The sequence below is a fragment of the Carcharodon carcharias genome, chromosome 11 (genome assembly GCF_017639515.1).
Source record: "Carcharodon carcharias isolate sCarCar2 chromosome 11, sCarCar2.pri, whole genome shotgun sequence".
Lineage (NCBI taxonomy): Eukaryota > Metazoa > Chordata > Chondrichthyes > Lamniformes > Lamnidae > Carcharodon > Carcharodon carcharias.
The window spans coordinates 76,900,341-76,917,941 of NC_054477.1; the positions used below are offsets into that span (position 1 = coordinate 76,900,341).

The 17,601-nt window shown below is 44.7% G+C and overlaps 1 protein-coding gene and 1 long non-coding RNA gene across 3 annotated transcripts in view; one reads left to right on the top strand and one right to left on the bottom strand.

The window, feature by feature from the left end:
* Positions 1 to 365: 365 nt before the first annotated feature.
* LOC121284465 lies at positions 366 to 2,609 on the bottom strand. The gene is made up of 3 exons (XR_005944480.1): positions 2,216 to 2,609; positions 1,413 to 1,550; positions 366 to 1,286 (listed from the first exon to the last, which is right to left on the bottom strand). It is a non-coding gene; the product is annotated as an uncharacterized LOC121284465 (long non-coding RNA).
* Positions 2,610 to 3,691: 1,082 nt separating this feature from the next.
* rev1 (REV1 DNA directed polymerase) overlaps positions 3,692 to 17,601 on the top strand; it is a 136,274-nt gene continuing 122,364 nt past the window's right edge. The window contains exons 1-2 of one of the 2 annotated variants that reach the window (XM_041199005.1): positions 3,692 to 3,862; positions 9,052 to 9,098. In XM_041199005.1, the coding sequence (XP_041054939.1) occupies positions 9,052 to 9,098 (47 nt within the window). In that variant the 5' untranslated portion in view covers positions 3,692 to 3,862. The remainder of the gene's footprint in view (positions 3,863 to 9,051; positions 9,099 to 17,601) is intronic. The other variant, XM_041199006.1, reaches the window with a different exon arrangement.

Here is a 17,601-nt window from a genome sequence, read left to right on the forward strand (position 1 = left end):
TCGCCATCCTCAAAGGGGAATGGATCTGCCTGACAAGGGCTCGTGTGGTTAGTCTTTCCATTACGACAAGGCAAAGGTCTCTGTAGAGTCTTGAGGGCGATGGAGGCAATTGGAATTGTGTGAGTGGGAGGCTTGTCCAAAGAGTGATGCCTCCATACGAAGCACATATTAGGGGGAAGACGACCCATCCTTGGTCCCCCCAGGAAGCCCTTCACCTGGAAGGAAGGGAGTGCATGTGACCATTACAACAACCAGCAGCAAGAATTAATCCAAAAGACATCCAGTCAGTGTAAGTGAATATATATTTACAAGTGCGCAAACTATATACAATGATTGTACACCAGTGCTCATTCACAACTTAACTTTTCTAACTCTACCTCTTTGTCTGGGTGTGTTCCCAACATCCACAGCAGAGTTGGAGGCAGCCTGTTGACTACTATGCCCTCTTGTCTGCGATGGCTTTCACGGGTGTCCTCTGGAGATCCGAGGCCCAGAAAGCCCCAGTCTTCTCTGGGTCTCCTGTTCAGGGCCAGGTGCACCCTCTGCAGCGGAGCTGAAGGCGACACAGGTAGAGGGGATTGAGAATGCCACAACACCCGCAGAGTGTCCAGGGTGGATGCCCCCTCCTCTCTTTGAATGCCCAAGGGCCCCTCCCTGACTCCTTGAGTGGTAGGGGCATCTGGAGGGAAGTCAAGGTGCCCCATCCCCCTCATGCCAAGCAACTGCTGGAACACAGCCATGACTACAGCAATGATGCACAGGTCTCAGCGCATATCTAGCAGAAACTGCTGGACTTGCGTCTCCATGGTATCCGTCATCTTCCACTTGGACACTTCCATGTACTCACATGCCATAACCACATAATCAGGGAGCACGGAAATGGACTCCTCCATCTCTCGTGCCACTCTGTTAAGGGCCTCTAACATCTCTAACTGATGTTCCCATGCGTCTCTCTGAATTTCTAGCATACTTTTCTTTGGTCGCTTCCAGAGGCTCATCATCTCACTCTGACTTGGCAGGTGCCTTTTCTCCAATGATCCTCCAAGTGCCAAAGACCTTGGCTGTCACTGCTTCCTCCTGCTGTGGACACATGGCTGTGAGGTGACCACCAGAGTGTGACCCTGAACCTAAACTAGATATATGACCTGCCGGTGGAGGGCGCAGGTGAAAGCTGTGACAGCTCTACAGTTGTGAAGTCATCGTTGTCTTCCTCTGAGGTCTCCTAAGGACTGGGGCTTATTTCTGAGACAGAGGCTGGCCTCTTCCTCTTCCTACCAGCACCTAAACTGGAGAAAAGAGAGAATGAATAACTGCCTAGGCTGGCTCAAACATTGCACGCATCAATCACCTTGATTTTCTGAGGTTCTTGGAATAATGCATGCTTCCTCACTAGATGCTTGGGAGAGGCTTACCTTGCTATTGGTAGAGGCATGGTCTCAATCCTTGCCTGCCAGTTCAGCAGTCTCCGGCTCAAACTGAGTGAGGGATCTGAGCTCAGGCATCCCACCTCCCGTCTTCTCTCTCTCCCTGCTGTTGTGGGCTGCCTTCTCCTGAATAAAGACAAGAGATGGATTGTGAGCATATTTGATAAAAGAGCAGGTAAAATTAGCATAGGCTGCTAATTCTGTGGCTAATGACTGACCTCCTGACTCCCCAAAGCCAGACAAACATGTACAAGGCAAAAGTCAGGTGTGTGTGATGGAATACTCTCCGCTTGCCTCAATGAGTGCAGCTCCAACAATATTCAAGAAGCTGGATATCATCCAGGCAAAGCAGCCCGCTTGATTAGCATCCCATCCAGCACCTTTAACATTCACTCTCTCCACCGCCACAAACATTGGCAGCAGTGTGTATCATGTACAAGATGCACTGCAGCAAGTCATTAAGGTGACAGCGCCTTCCAAACCTGTGATCTCTTCCCACTAGAAGAACAAGGGCAGCAGACGCATGGGAATAGTACCACCTGCAAATTGCCCTCTACTCCAAAGCCCATGGCTGTGCTTTCACTGTGGCAAGGTAAAAGCCCCACAGTTGCCTCCCTAGCAACACCCTACATGGACTGCAGCACCTCAAGGAGTCAGCACCCTACCAGTTTTTCAAGAGCATTTAGGGAAGGGTAACAAAATGCTGGCCCTGCCAATGAAACCCACGTCCCATGACAGAATCACAAAATGAGTAGTGATGTTAGTTTGGAGTGAGTAGAAGGTTCGCTTACCCTAGCGACATAGATGATATCATGCATCCGTTTCCTGCATTGTCTTTTTTGAGCCCCATGTACACTGACCACCCCAGTGATCTCCTCCCAGGCCACCGTGGTCAGATGAATAGGCCTCCTGCTGTCATCCCTTGGAAAGAGGGTGTCCCACCTTTCCTGGATGGCCTGGAGGAGAATCTTCAGGGAGGCATCGCTGAAGCAGGGGGCTTGTTGCTGCCTTCTCGTAGACATTTTCTGAGTCTTAAAGTCCTGGCACGATGAATGAATGGCTATCTGTGCGCCTTTTAAATATGGTGCTAGAAATGATAGAGGGGCATGTAACTACCTGCCCAACCCGCCATGGCGCCAACGCGTGGCTGCATAATTAATAAGAGCATTGCACGATTCGACGTGCTCTCTGGACCTGCTTTACTGCGAAAGTCACTCCAACTTCCCACTCCTACCATAGGACTTAGACCCGAAACAAAAAGTTCTGCTCAACGTGTAAGCAATGTGTAAGCTTCTTTAAAAATCTCGATGATCGAAGCAGAGTCCTGCCGCCCGAATGTCGCTGTGGTTAGTAGGTGTTGTTGCAAGAACTCACCGCACGGTGACGATATGATTGGATGTAGTTGCTGGGCCCCGTCGGCCGCTGTCACAGTGACTAGATGTAATTGCAGAAACACACCGCCTGGTGTCACTGTGAGTGGACGTAGTTGCAGCCTCCTGCCGCCTGGTGTCAGTTTGACTTGGTGGAGCTGCAGCCAACCTCAATCAAGTGCCCCTGTTACTGCGTGTAGCTGCAGGAGAATGGGTGTGGCGACAGGACACTGCTCGGTGTCACTGTGTCTGTATGTAGTTACAGAGATTCACCGCCCAGTGTCGTTGTGTCTGTGTGTAGTTACAGAGATTCACCGCCCGGTGTCACTGTGTCTGTATGTAGTTACAGAGATTCACCGCCCAGTGTCGTTGTGTCTGTGTGTAGTTACAGGGATTCACCGCCCGGTGTCGCTGTGAGTGAGTGTAGTTACAGGGATTGGCCGGTTGGTGTCGCTGTGAGTGGGTGTAGTTACAGGGACTGGCCGGCCGGCGTCGCTGTGAGTGGATGTAGTTACAGGGACTGGCCGGCCAGTGTCGCTGTGAGTGGGTGTAGTTACAGGGTCTGGCCGGGCAGCGTCGCTGTGAGTGGGTGTAGTTACAGGGACTGGCCGGCCAGTGTCGCTGTGAGTGGGTGTAGTTACAGGGTCTGGCCGGCCAGTGTCGCTGTGAGTGGGTGTAGTTACAGGGACTGGCCGGCCGGTGTCGCTGTGAGTGGGTGTAGTTACAGGGACTGGCCGGCCGGTGTCGCTGTGAGTGGGTGTAGTTACAGGGACTGGCCGGCCGGTTTCGCTGTGAGTGGCTGTAGTTACAGGGACTGGCCGGCCGGTGTCGCTGTGAGTGGGTGTAGTTACAGGGACTGGCCGGCCGGTGTCGCTGTGAGTGGACGGTTGTAGACGGTGCCGGAGCGGGCGGACGGGGCGGGGTGGAGCGGGAATGGAGAGATCGCGGAGCCGGAGACCGGAGTGAGGGTCAGAGGCCGGCGGCCCGGTAGGCGAGTGGTGATATTGGAAGGAGGGAGACGGACGTTAGCCGGTAACCGAGGCCGGGATGAGTGTAAGGCCGTGAGAGGTAAGCGATTCCCGGTTACGTGAAGGTGTTCGGCACTGAGGGGCCGCGGGGCCCGGTCCCCCCGCCCCGGTCTGTCCTCGGTCAGCACCTCCCCCGGCTGGCGCAGCTCTGGCGCCGCCGGGACCGCAGACATAAACAGTGTCGGCGCCTCCCCAGGGGAGAGGGCAGAGCCCGGAGCCCCCGGCCGGCGGGTGAGTTGAGGACAGATCCCGCTCCCCTCGGATCCACATCCCCGGGGCCAGAGCAGAAACCCTGACAAAATCAGCTCACCCAGACTCAGCCTGGGGAAGTGCCTGCCCCACAGGCTTTCCCCTTAACCCCAAGGAGGCTTTCCCCTTAATCCAGGAGAGGCTTTCCCCTTAATCCATGAGAGGCTTTCCCCTGAATCCAGGGAAGGCTTTCCCCTTAACGCAGGAGAGGCTTTCCCCTTAATCCAGGAGAGGCTTTCCCCTTAATCCAGGAGAGGCTTTCCCCTTAATCCAGGAGAGTTTTCCCCTTAATCCAGGAGAGTTTTCCCCTTAATCCAGGAGAGTTTTCCCCTTAATCCAGGGAAGGCTTTCCCTATAATCCAGGAGAGGCTTTCCCTATAATCCAGGAGAGGCTTTCCCCTTAATCCAGGAGAGGCTTTCCCCTTAACGTAAGAGAGGCTTTCCCCTTAACGTAAGAGAGGCTTTCCCCTTAACGCAGGAGAGGCTTTCCCCTTAACGCAGGAGAGGCTTTCCCCTTAACGCAGGAGAGGCTTTCCCCTTAACGCAGGAGATGCTTTCCCCTTAACCCAGGAGATGCTTTCCCCTTAACCCAGGAGAGGCTTTCCCCTTAACTCAGGAGAGGCTTTCCCCTTAACTCAGGAGAGGCTTTCCCCTTAATACAGAGGAGGCTTCCCCCTTAATCCAGGAAGCACCTTTGCCCCGCGATCCGGGAGAGGCTCCTTTGCCCCGCGATCCGGGAGAGGGGCCTTTGCCCAGCGATCGCGGAGAGGCCTTTCCCCTTGCTGCACGAGCAGGCGACCTGCCCATTTCTGCAGGTTGAAGCTGCCGCCCCTCTTGGTCCAGATAGAGGCTGCCTCCAAAATCTGAATGATTATTTTCTCACTCTGATTTGCCCAAGCAGCTTTCTATCCAAAAGTTGAAACTTTGTTTTAAAGCGATAGATGTTGTACAGGTTATGTGGTGTCTTTATTTCTCTGTGAGGAACAAAGAAAGATTTTGGTCACACTTTACCTGTTTCCTACTCTTAAAGTACTGGTGTTATTTCTCTCTGCCGTTCAGCCTTTGTCGGTGGTGTTAATGTTTTTCCGCCTTTGTCAACATCTACCTATTTGAGACATACCTTGTTAGATAGCAGCTTCACTTACGCTTAGTTTTTCCTGAAATATCCATATGAAAATTATAATTATATACCTGAAAATGTCACATTTTCTGTAAAAACAGAACCAGCTACCAAGTTTGTACAAAACATGCTTTGCAGTATGTGTTGCCGCCCTCCTGTGTGGGAGTATGCTCTTTTCAGTCTATGCAAGCGATAGAAATGAAGCACTTGCACTGAGAAATCCCTTACGTATTTTTTTTTCGGGGGGGAGACTACCTTGGGACTCAAGTCCATTCTTTTAAGGTGCTGTTCTCTTATCAGTATCAGAATGCCGTTCCTTTAATTTGGAACTTCACATCCCAAATTATGATTCTTAATCATGTTGTGACCAAGGCCCCTTCAGGGGTACATATGAATTAGGAACAGGAGTAGGCCGCTTTACTCCTCGAATCTGCTCCACCATTCAATAAGATCAAAAATAAGCTGATCGTAACCTTACCTCCAGGTCCCCTCCCTCGCCTCCACGCCTCGCCTCCTCGCCCCCCGCCTCGCCTCGCCTCGCCTCCACATCCCCTGCTACCCTTGATCAAGATTGTATTATCTTACTGAAAGATATACGATTGTTAGGGGGGTGGCCAGGGAAGATACCGAGAGGATGTTTACCTTAGTGAGTGATTCTAGAACTAGGGGGCATAATAAGGGGTCACCAATTTAAGATGGAAATGAGGAATTTCTCTCCCAGAGGGTTATTAATCTTTGGAATTCTCTACTCTAGAGAGCAGTGGAGACTGGATCACTGAATGCATTCAAGGCTGAGATAGACAGATTGTTGAACTATAGAGGTGTTAAGGATTATGGGGCACAGTCAGGAAAGTGGAAATGAGGCCACAATCAGATCAATCATGATCTTATTGAATGGCAGAGGAGACACAAGGGGCTGTATGGCTACTCCTATTTCTTATGTTCTTATAGTTTGCTGTAGGCCATGGTTTTGTACATTAGTGTACTATGTTGAAAGACAGTACAAATTCCATGGTGTACCATGTTGAAAGACAGTACAAATTCCATGGTGTACCATGTTGAAAGATAGTACAAATTCCATGGTGTACCATGTTGAAAGACGGTACAAATTCCATCGTGCACCATGTTGAAAGATGGTACAAATTCCATGGTGCACCATGTTGAAAGACGGTACAAATTCCATGGTGCACCATGTTGAAAGACGGTTCAAATTCCATGGTGTACAATGTTGAAAGACGGTACAAATTCCATGGTGGACCATGTTGAAAGATGGTGCAAATTCCATGGTGCACCATGTTGAAAGACGGTACAAATTCCATGGTGGACCATGTTGAAAGATGGTGCAAATTCCATGGTGCACCATGTTGAAAGACGTTACAAATTCCATGGTGCACCATGTTGAAAGACGGTACAAATTCCATGGTATACCACGTTGAAAGACGGTACAAATTCCATGGTGTACAATGTTGAAAGACGGTACAAATTCCATGGTGTACAATGTTGAAAGACGGTACAAATTCCATGGTGGACCATGTTGAAAGATGGTGCAAATTCCATGGTGCACCATGTTGAAAGACGGTACAAATTCCATGGTGGACCATGTTGAAAGATGGTGCAAATTCCATGGTGCACCATGTTGAAAGACGGTACAAATTCCATGGTGCACCATGTTGAAAGACGGTACAAATTCCATGGTGCACCATGTTGAAAGACGGTACAAATTCCATGGTGGGCCATGTTGAAAGACAGCACAAATTCCATTCTATTTGTTTCATATTCAGTTATTTTCCATTCTAGAGTTCCAATTTCAGCTGTGCTAATTGCACAGGACCTCCCCAGCAGGCTGCTTGCATGCTTTATAGTAGCAAGCTAAGAGTGCCATTGGAGACGAGAGGTTACCCACAATGGTTCTTTAGGTACAGGTGATGTTTGGGCAGGGGAAAGTAGAAAGAAGAGTAATGGTTCTTCAGACTTCTCCAATTCTTCCTTCACTGCTGTTTTTCTCTTTCTGAATATTTCCATGACAAAGGCACTTTAGTCTTTCCTCAAGAGATAGAGCTGTAGCTGTTTTAGTTTTATTTTGAATGTTTCTTGCCTGGGGTTGGTCTCCATTTCAGCATTCAGGTAATTTCTGCCTTGCCCTAAAGTGGAATTATCTTAGTCCAGCCACTTTTCATGGAAGGCAACCAGTGCCAACCAATTCAACTTCAACTTGGCCTAGTATGTTTTTGCATGGCCAACATTTCTTTTTAAATTATTGCCAGCTGCTAAATGAATGTATATAAGAGAGAAAATGTGGGGACATGGCAAAATGTATTATAAATACTGGGGTATTAATACAGGAGCACAGTCATGCCCTTGGACCCACCAATGAACTTAGTGACCTCTGCCAAGTGATGAAGGACTGTCAGTTCTTATCATTCCCATCATGGTCTCCTTGTTATCTAGCTAATTAGCATTAATAAAGCACCAAATTGATAGTGTAAGATGAAGTAGTGCCCATCTTTTTCTTGTGTTAGCTCCAGTTTTAAAACTTGAAACTGACACATTGCGAAGAAACTTAGGTCATCTTAGTTTTCTCAGCAAATTCAAACCCATTTCAACAGGTTAAGCTTACGCCAGTAACTAGGTTTGGTTTTTAATGAAACCAGGTGAACAGCATTGCACTCTCTATCTAACACTGACACAGCATAATGGAAATGTACAGGGCACGGTAGGGAGGTGAAATCAAATGCATTGTTCTTTCAGAGAACTAGCGCGAATATGGTAGATTGCTTGGCTTCCTTCTTTGCTGCAAAGTTTTTTTGCCTCTATGCATTAGGCAGCAGCAGCAATACCTTACATAGCGCGTTTAACATAATGAAACGTCCCAAGAACTTTATAATGCAAAGTATGACATTGAGCCATGTAGGAAGATATTCGGGCAGATGATCAAAAGCTTTCTCAAAGAGGTAGATTTTAAAAAGTAGGAAAGTGAGGTGGAGAGGTGTAGGGAGGGTATTCCAGAGCTTGGGACCTTGCTACTGAAGACACAGCCATCAATGGTGGAGCAATTATGATTAGGGATGCACAAGAGGCCAGAATAAGAGGAGCACAGATTTCACAGAGGTAGAGCTAGAGGAGATTACAGAGATAGGGAGAGATGAGGCCATGGAGGGATTGAAAGCAAAGATGAGAATTTTAAAATCAAGATGCTTCTTGACAAGAAGCCAATGGAGATCAGCGAGCACAAATGGTAGGGGAACAGGACTTGCTGCAAGTTATGACACGGGCAGCAGAGTTTTGGATGACCTCAAGTTTGCAGAGGGTAGAATGTGAGACGCCAGCCAGGAGTTCATCAGAATAGTCAACAACTTGAAATTATACAACACCTTTAGCATCAAACAATCCCACGTCCTTCGTGGAGATAGAAAGGAACAGACACTGAGCTTTAATGCAAAATGAAATTATTCCAGATGCTGGCAATCTGAAATCAAAACAGAAAATGCTAGAAATACTCAGCAGGTCAGACAGCATCTGGGAGAGATAAACAGAGGTCATGTTTCAGGTCGCTGACCTTTCATCAGAACTAATTAAAAATGTAACAGATTTTAAGCAAGTACAGTGGCAGGAAAAGGGAGGAAAGAATAAAAGAGAGGATCTGTAATAGGGTGGAAAGCGAGAGAGGTGGCAACACAAAAGGCACCATTATTCCTTTTGCCATTCTTCTGCCTTCCACCATCTTGCAGATCATCCCTTTCATCTTCCCCCTCCCCCTTTCCCTGTCTTTATATGTTTAAAACCTGCTATATCTCTAAACTTTTCTAGATCAGATGAAAGGTCATCAACCTGAAACATTAACTCTTTTGCTTTCTCCACAGATGCTTCCTGACCTGCTGAGTATTTCAGCATTTCTGGACCGTAATGGGTGAGTTAGAAGAGGTGACGGAAACTCAGCCAAAGACAGAGATGTAGAAAGGGAAGGGATTTAGGGAGGGGCTGAGATTGAAGACTCTGCCATAAATGATGGTGCCTCTTGTGTGCATCACCTGTATACTCATGCACTCCAAGTCTCTTGAGCCCTTTGTTCAATCTCTGCTGTCTCCTTTCGCCTGCTATCTTGAAGCCCTCCTATTTTCCCTCTCAACTTTTGATTAAAGAGCTCAGTCACCCTTCTGTCCCTAATCTCTAGTTGTTTTTGCTGCGGCAACAACAGTTTGCATTTATGTGGTTCTTTTAATGTATTATAATGTCCCAAGGAGGATGTCTTTCTCAGATTGAGCAGAATTGATCGTCTGAGTTTTGGAGCCAATTAGCATAACAGAAAGTGACACAGCCTGAATCAGTGATACGAGGAAAGATCTGGACTAGCAATTAGGCTGAATCCACCAGACTTGGTAGTTGGGCATTCCTTATACAACAACCTCATAGTGTTACGACCGGGATGGGAGGAGTGTGCAAAATATCAAGCCCCGCTACTCCGCAGGCCGTACCATTAATTTAAATGTTTAATTTTCTCACCGAAATGGCCAGTTGTGTACCTATACCTCTAGTACCCAGAAGAAAAGAGACTCTGACCAGGCTTCTTTCAAAAACTTGGAATGATTAATTTATTTTAAAATAAAACTTCTTTTAACAAGTTGCAAGTACTAGTTAACACACAATTGTAATTGGGAAGTATAACTATCTCTTCGTAAAGAATTCCCCCAGCACACACATGCACACAGAGACAAGGGACAAACAGGTAGAATCTCTCTGCAGAGATGGACATTATAAAATAGAGGCTAAAGTTAGCAGGGTCTCGATGCTGGTCGACCTGGAGTTCTCTCATGTGAAGACTGGTCCAGGTGGATGCTTGGAATTCTCACATCTGGTTTCAGCTTTGCAGGTCCAAATGCAAACTAGTTACACTCAGATGAGGGTTCTCTGGCTACAGGTTGATAGCCACACACAAGCTTAGGCAAAGTAGAGAGAGCCAGTCAAGGTAGCCTTCTTTTCTCGCCTTGTTCTCCAACAAGACTGCCTTCAAAACAAGCAGGTTCACAATTTAGTTTTTTTCCTCTCTCCCATGTGATTGTTTTTTTGTCTTGCAGCTTTTTATTAATTAAAGCACTTTGCAGTTCAACACAAACAAATTCCTCGGGTACCATATTGACCAGGTGATTTCTTGGAAGAGACCTGCTTGTTGACAGTTCCATGGTGAACTTATGACCTTTTAAAGAAAATCCCAGGCTAGCATTCACATTCCAGATCATGCCAAATCCTTCCATTTTATAACATAAAACTTCAGCCTTGAGAAATATGATTCTAGCAATAGTGTTTAATTGGACCGAGCAATCAAGTGTATCTATTTTCATGGTTATAGTTCAGTATTAGATTTTTCAGATGCTTCAGATTTGAAAATATGCAATTTGGATGAAACTCACCCTCGCACTGATGTTGTTATTTATGGGTTTGTAAATGCTTCACCTGGTCCTGCCTTATAAGCACTTCCATAGTAGTAAGCTGCTTTCAATGGATGTTATGAAATTCAAAAGATGTGGGGGTTATGGGGAAGAGGAGTGAACAATGATAATTATGGCCTGTTAATCTTGTTTTAAATACAAAGTGTGTTTAATTTCAAGAGTATTTAGGAAATCATTACTGATTGTATTGGGGAGAGAAATCAACTGCAAAAACGTGGATGTAGAGATTTACATTCAATGCAGCTATGGGCTTATGTCCTTATGGATTGATTAATCACATCTGCCTTGGCAAAATGAAAGGAAGCCAAGTGTTATGTATTGATGGCTAACCCTTAGCAGACACACATTTCCTGTAATCAGTCAATGTTTTGATTGTAAATAGAGACAGCATTGTGTTTTGAGAAGAAGGCTGCAAATAATCAGCAGCATAAATAATATCTTTAATTGCACAACATGAAAAGGAAGCTATCCTTGTATTCTAATGTGTAAGCACAAATCAAGGAAGTTCAGAGCATAACGTGGGTAAGAAGGGAAGGATTTGTAATGATAACTAGTATTCAGCAATCTCTTTTGCAAACCAAGTCTCTGTATATCTTGTATTGTGTGAGAATGAACCATCTGCCTTTTCTCAGGAGCAACCTGGAATTTGTGGTAGTTTGCAGTTCAATCCAGGGAAGGGGTAGGATGGAAGTTTGCTGTTGTCAGGAGGGGTGGAATGGTAATGCAGCATAAAGGGATGGAGATCGTGGATGTCTTAGAGAGAAGTGCATAAGTGCCAATCCATTTAAAGATTTATGGAGCACTGAAGACCCCACCTGCATGCAGATGGTCAGACCTGATTAAAAGATAATACACGAATAATAGACATTAAATTTAAAAACTGAATTCACTTTTTGAACTGAAATCTTCAACCCAAGTTGCTTAACTATTTCATACATTAAAATGTGGTGTCACTTTTCCAGCAGTGGCGATCAGCCAGGATGTTTGTTACTTGTTTGACCCTAATTTCTATTCACACTCTTTCTGTTGCTGGCATTAGTGGTGACATCCTTTAGCACTCACTTAGTTAACCTTTAGTTTCTTTAAACTATTTGCAGCCGTACGGGAAGTGAATATATAGGTTGGACAAACCTGAGAACATGCAACTGGCTGCTCCCTGAGAGTCTTGATCCTCCATTGCTAAATGCTGCTGGTCATTAATGTTTGTAAGAAGCAGAAATAATTTAAAAGTTGGTTCAGCAGCAGACTCTGGGCTCTAGACTTAGACAAAAACTGCAACTGCTATCCTACAACCAACTATACAAATTAAGTTTGAATAAACTGATCTAGATACTCAGCAATTTGTGTTGATCACAAATCCTCATGTGAAGCAGTAATGAGCACACGCTGTGCCTTGAGTGGGTTAACGAACTTTTAAACAGGCCAACCCATCTCTGCCCCTACCCTGTGACGTAAAAAAGCAAATGTGCTTTGCCAATGTTAACTTTTCAGGAACCAGCTATTTTCCTTATGTTCATGGGGGCGGGATAGGGGGGGTGTGGAGATAGAGAAGTGCTTAGGAATCATACTGCAGGAATCTGGATGGGGCTGGTAATAGGGTGTGGAGTGGAAATATGCAGTTGGAGGCTCTGTAAAATCTTAAGAAATTAGAAGGCTTACTGTAATCAGATATTACCTCTTGATGCTGACACCAGACTTCCAGGTGTGTGTTGAATGCAGTGACCACTATTATATTTGCTTCTTTATCATCTGTTGATGTTGCATGTTTGCCAAGAGTGTAAAGTTTTTTGGAAGTTTTCTTACCAAGAATGTCCATGCTTAAGTCATCCCAATGAAAAGAAACATTGATTACTGGTTTTTCAGAGAAGTGCAGCTTCAGCTCCAAGAAATTAAAATGGAGATTGGATTTTAGATTGGAATCAGTCTGCTCCAAAGGCCAGGGTGAAGAAACTCAGTGTACTCGCAAGATCTGCAGAATCTATTACACACGTTGTCATAAAACTGCTCAGTTCCGGGATTCTGTGGCTAGCTTAATGCTAACAGACTCAACACTTTTGAGATTACTGATGTCTCAGAGTTTATAATTCAGGCTTGAGCAGTAATTGATGTAGAGAGCTGTAATGATCAACATTTTGGCTTTGATTTAGATACCCTTTCCAGTCAAGCAGAGGTGTTGATTGTACAACAAGAGGATGATATACCCTGTGAAGGATGCACATTGACATTATTTATGCAGCAAATGTAAGAGGTCACTGAAAGATCTTGGTAGAAAGTGTGAACAATAACAATAAAATACAACTTTATATAGCCTTTAATAGAATAAAATATCCCAAGAGCATTAGTTACCAATATTTGAAACTGTAGTAATTACAATTTTGATAAACATAGGATTGTAGCTTTAAGAGTAATCCTGTGTTGTAAGATCACATGATCTGTGTAAACCAATCAGCTTGTAGCGCGGGGAACCCCTAGAGGAGAGTTCTTTGGGTATAGAGTTAGATGCACACATGTAGCTGCTGCTGCTGCCTTGTAAATAAAATTCAATGTTTCCACCAAGAAAAGTTGCCTGGAAAACTCTAGAACAGACACCGAACCACTTGGGGAGATATTAGTACAGATGACCAAAAACTTGGTGCAAAAAGGTAGGTTTTGCAGACCATCTTAAAGGAGGAAAGAGAAGCAGAGAGGTTTAAGAAAGAATTTAAGACCTTAGGACCTTGGCAACTGAAAACACGATCACCAATGGTAGACCAACTAAAATAAGGCATACTTGAGGCCAGAAATAGAGAAGCGCAGATATCTTGGAGGGTTGTGGAGCTGAAGGGGATTACAGAGATAGAGAAAGGCAAAGTCATGGAGGGATTTAAAAACAAGGGCGAGAATTTTAAAATTGAGGCAGGTCTTAACTGGGAGATAATGTAGGTAAGCAGACACAGGGGTGATGGAACATGGTACAAGAAAGGATATGGGCAGCAGAGTTTTGGATGGCCATGTTTCGAGAAGGTAGAATGTAGGAGGTCACCCAGGAGTGCATTGGAATAGTCAAGTCTAGAGGTAATAAAGGCTTGAATGAAAGTTTCAGCAGTGGGTTAGCTGCAGAAGCGGCAGAGTTCGGTATTGGAAATAGGCAGTCTTAGTGCAGATAACTGGGCGGAAACTAATCTCAAATGTAACATCAAGGTTGCATACAGCTTGGTTCAATCTTAGACAGTTGTTGAGGAGAAAAATTAATTTTGTGACTAGGGAATGGGGTTTATAGTGGGGACCAAACACTTTGGTTTTTCTGATATTTAATTGGAGGAAATTTCAGCTCATCCAGTTCTGGATGTTGGATAAGCAGTCTAATAATTTAGCAACAATGCAAGACTGAGAGAGGTGGTGAGGTAGCGCTGGATGTCTTTGGCATAAATGGGAAAACAATACTGTGCTTTTGGATGTTGAGAGGCAGCATGTAGATGAGAAAAAGAAGAGAGCCAAAGATAAATCCCTTGGGGACACCAGAAATAATGGTGTGGGAGCAGGAAGAGCAGTGATGAAAAATAATACTCTGCATATGATTAGACAGTTAAAAATCGGGTAGTCCCACCCAGCTAGATGACATTAAAAAGGGAGTTGGAGGAGGATCGTGTGCTCAACCTTGTCAGAGGCTGCAGATAAGTCAAAAAGGATGAGGAGGGAAAGTTCACCTTTGTCACAGTCACATAGGATTTAATCTGTGACTTTTATAAAAATTGTTTTTCTACTCTGGCAGGGAAGGAAACACAATTGGAAGGATCCAAGCATGGAGTTCTGGGAAAGTTGTTCACAGATTTGGGAGGTGACAAAACTTTCAAGGACGTTGGAGAGGAAAGCGAGGTTGGAGATCGGACTGTAATTTGCAAGGACCAAGAGGTCAAGGGTTAATTTTTGAGGAGAGGGGTGATGAACATTTGAAGGGTGGGGGGGTGGCGAACTACCTGAAGAAAAAGAACTGTTAATATCAGCTAACATGGGGATCAGGAACGGAAGCTAGGTTGTCGGCAATTTAGTGAGAATAGAGTTGAAGAAGTAGGAAGTGGTTCTCATGGATAAGATGGGACGATAAGAGAGAAACTAGAGAAAGATCCAAGTTCAGAGCTAGGACATTGGGGGGCTTCAGAGGAACTTTAGCCCAGTGGAGGCAAATGGTAGAGGTAGCTGATCAGATTGTCTTATTCTTGATGACAAAGTAGTCCATAAGCGCCTCACATTTGTTACTTGATGTGAGGGTGGAGGAGACAGGGAAGAAAACTTAGAATTTAGAATTAGAAAGTTTACAGTGGAGAATGGAAGCTGGTGATTTATCTTTGTGTTGCATTTCCAGGATCATCCTGAAATAGTGAGCAGTTCAGGCAGACAAGGAAAGGGCCTGGTAGTGTTTTCAAGTGGTTCAGCCAGACCTGCTATATACATCTAAGTCTGCAGTCCTCGAACTTGACAGAACAGACATGAGGTCTGTACCAGGAGAATGGCCAGGATAAGAGAGACTAATGTTTTTTTTTAGATTTGAAGGCATCAACGGTGGAGGTGAGGCTACAATTGAGCAAATCAGTAGCTGCAGAAACGTCATGGGTAACAGACTGTGAACTCAGAGGAGCGAGACCAGGATAGTTGAGATGGAGGCTAAAATCATTAAGGATGAGAAGCCACTCGGTGCAGAGACTGATGTAGGAAAGCAGTGAAGAAAGCTGGGTGAGAACAATTTTACAGTACTTGGGTGGATGGCAGAGAACAGATTTTAAACAAGAGGCAAGGGAGATGAAACATGGTGAGAGGCTCAAAGGAGGAGAAAGTGCCAGAACAGTTGGAGGACAACAAAGTGTGATGTGAGAAGAGCTACACCCGCTGCTACAATAGTTTGGGGGGGAAATTGGTAGAAGGTATCGCCAGACTGGGTTGGAGGGGGTGGGTGGGTGGTGTCAATTAGGGGGAAGCTGTCATTAACCCTCAGGCATGTTTCTGTCAAGGCCACAACGTTGATGTAACCATCCACAGCTCTCTCACTAAATAGCCTCAGTCTATCTCCCTCCCTACTCTTAAAGACTTTCTGATAATCCATCTCTGACTATTATGTTGGTCCCCTCCCTCCACAGCCCTCAAACACTCCTTTTTTTTCTTTGAAGTGTCTGCATTCTATTCCATTTGGTCAAGAATGAATTGAGTCAAAAGCTTCTTTGCCATCTTTATAGAAGTAGGAGGGGTTTATCAGGAATTCCAAAGATTCTTGTATTGGAGGCCATCATTTAGCAGACAGCTTGTAAACCTCTCCACGTTTCTACCTGCATTTCTCCTTCAGGATGTTCCTTAAAACCAAGCTTTTGGTTACCTGCCCTGACTGAGATGGTTTAGCCACCAATAGTGGAGGGGGTAGAGAAGAGAGAAAGAGATGCGCAAAAGACCAGTGCTAGAAAATTGGAGGGAACATAAGGATAGAGAGGATTGCAATAGTAGTTTAGGTTAAGCCCTTTAAGTGTGGGGCAGTGGTGGAATAGCTAGATGAAGCAAAAGGAATTTAAATGTGATATTTTTGGGCTCGAGAAACCCACAAGGGCAGAGGTGATACATAAGTGGGACTTAGTGCAAAGTAGGTTATGTGTGGTTCATTTTTGGATGTATGGAGTTTATGGAGAGTGGAAGTTGGAAGACTGAGTAACGGGGCATTGGAGAAATTGAGTCAAGAGGTGAAAAGCATTTTGATGGTGGTGGTGGTGAGGGGGGTGGTTGGCAAGGCAGGGAACATGCAGGCATTTTATAGAGGTGATAGATAGTAAGTGGTCTTGACAGGGCATGAGGCTTTCTGAGGCCTGAAGCTGCTGATTGGCATTTTTAATTAAATATTTTAAATTCTGCAGTTTCTCTTTCTCCCTCTCTCGAAAAAATATGCTTTAGTTAAAAACATTATTCCACTCGAGATTTCTTTTTAAGCACCATTGTTGACAATTTAGAGTGATGAGCATTCCTCGCTATAGTGCTTCAATCTGGTTTTACAGGGTTGGTCCTGAGACATCTCGGATTAGATTCTGTGGTAGGCTCCTAGTTGAATGAAGAAGGAAGGCTATCATATTACATATTTTTACTATCCTTACTGTAGTAAGTGGCCAAAAAACATTCAACCTCTCAATTTTTGATGGCATCTGGTGCTGGTTGGAGTTTTTCCACTGTGACTTGGCCTTTATTAGATACTTGGAAGTCAGCGCTGCTTTTGCCAGTCAACAAGTACAAATATAGCTCATGGTGAGGCCCTGTGTGGGGAATTAAATGAATTCAGAAATGAGGAAGACAGTATAACATTTGGAAAGGCAACAATGTTAACCTGTTAACACGCCAACTGTGTTGATGCAACAAGTGCTGCAAAGGCAATCTTAAGATTTAAAAGCAATGAAGCGCTGGAATTGATTACAGGTTAACATCGCTGATTATGATGTCCATGAAGCAGAGTGCTATGGGTGGGAGTAAGGAATGAGATTGCAGAATCAACTAATTTTGCACAGTCTATAGTGATAAATACAGTATTGTTAGAATTCTGCAAAGCAGTACATTATTGTTAGTAAAACTCTCTTTTCCTTTTGCCTGACCCTATTGTGTTTCTGGTTTAGTGTCATAATATTGCAAAATTCTACAACGTTGTCATGTTGCTGAGCTGTACAGAAAAGGTAAGCTGTCACAATAGTGGCAGTTACAAAGAATGGGAATGATCTCAATAAGAAAACTTACGGTAAACAATACAAAACCATATGAATTATGAAAAACAGACATTGTGGCTTATTTTGAAAATTGTATCATCTCTTGAGGTTCAGATCTAAATCACTACTTACTGTTTTATTAATTATCTAAATCCCGAGTGTATTCCTGCCTCATAACGTGCTTTCACGAATTGCTCACTCTACAGCAGTTGCTGAGTAATTACAGACTTGCTTTATATTCTGTATGTGCTGTTTAGAGGTAAAC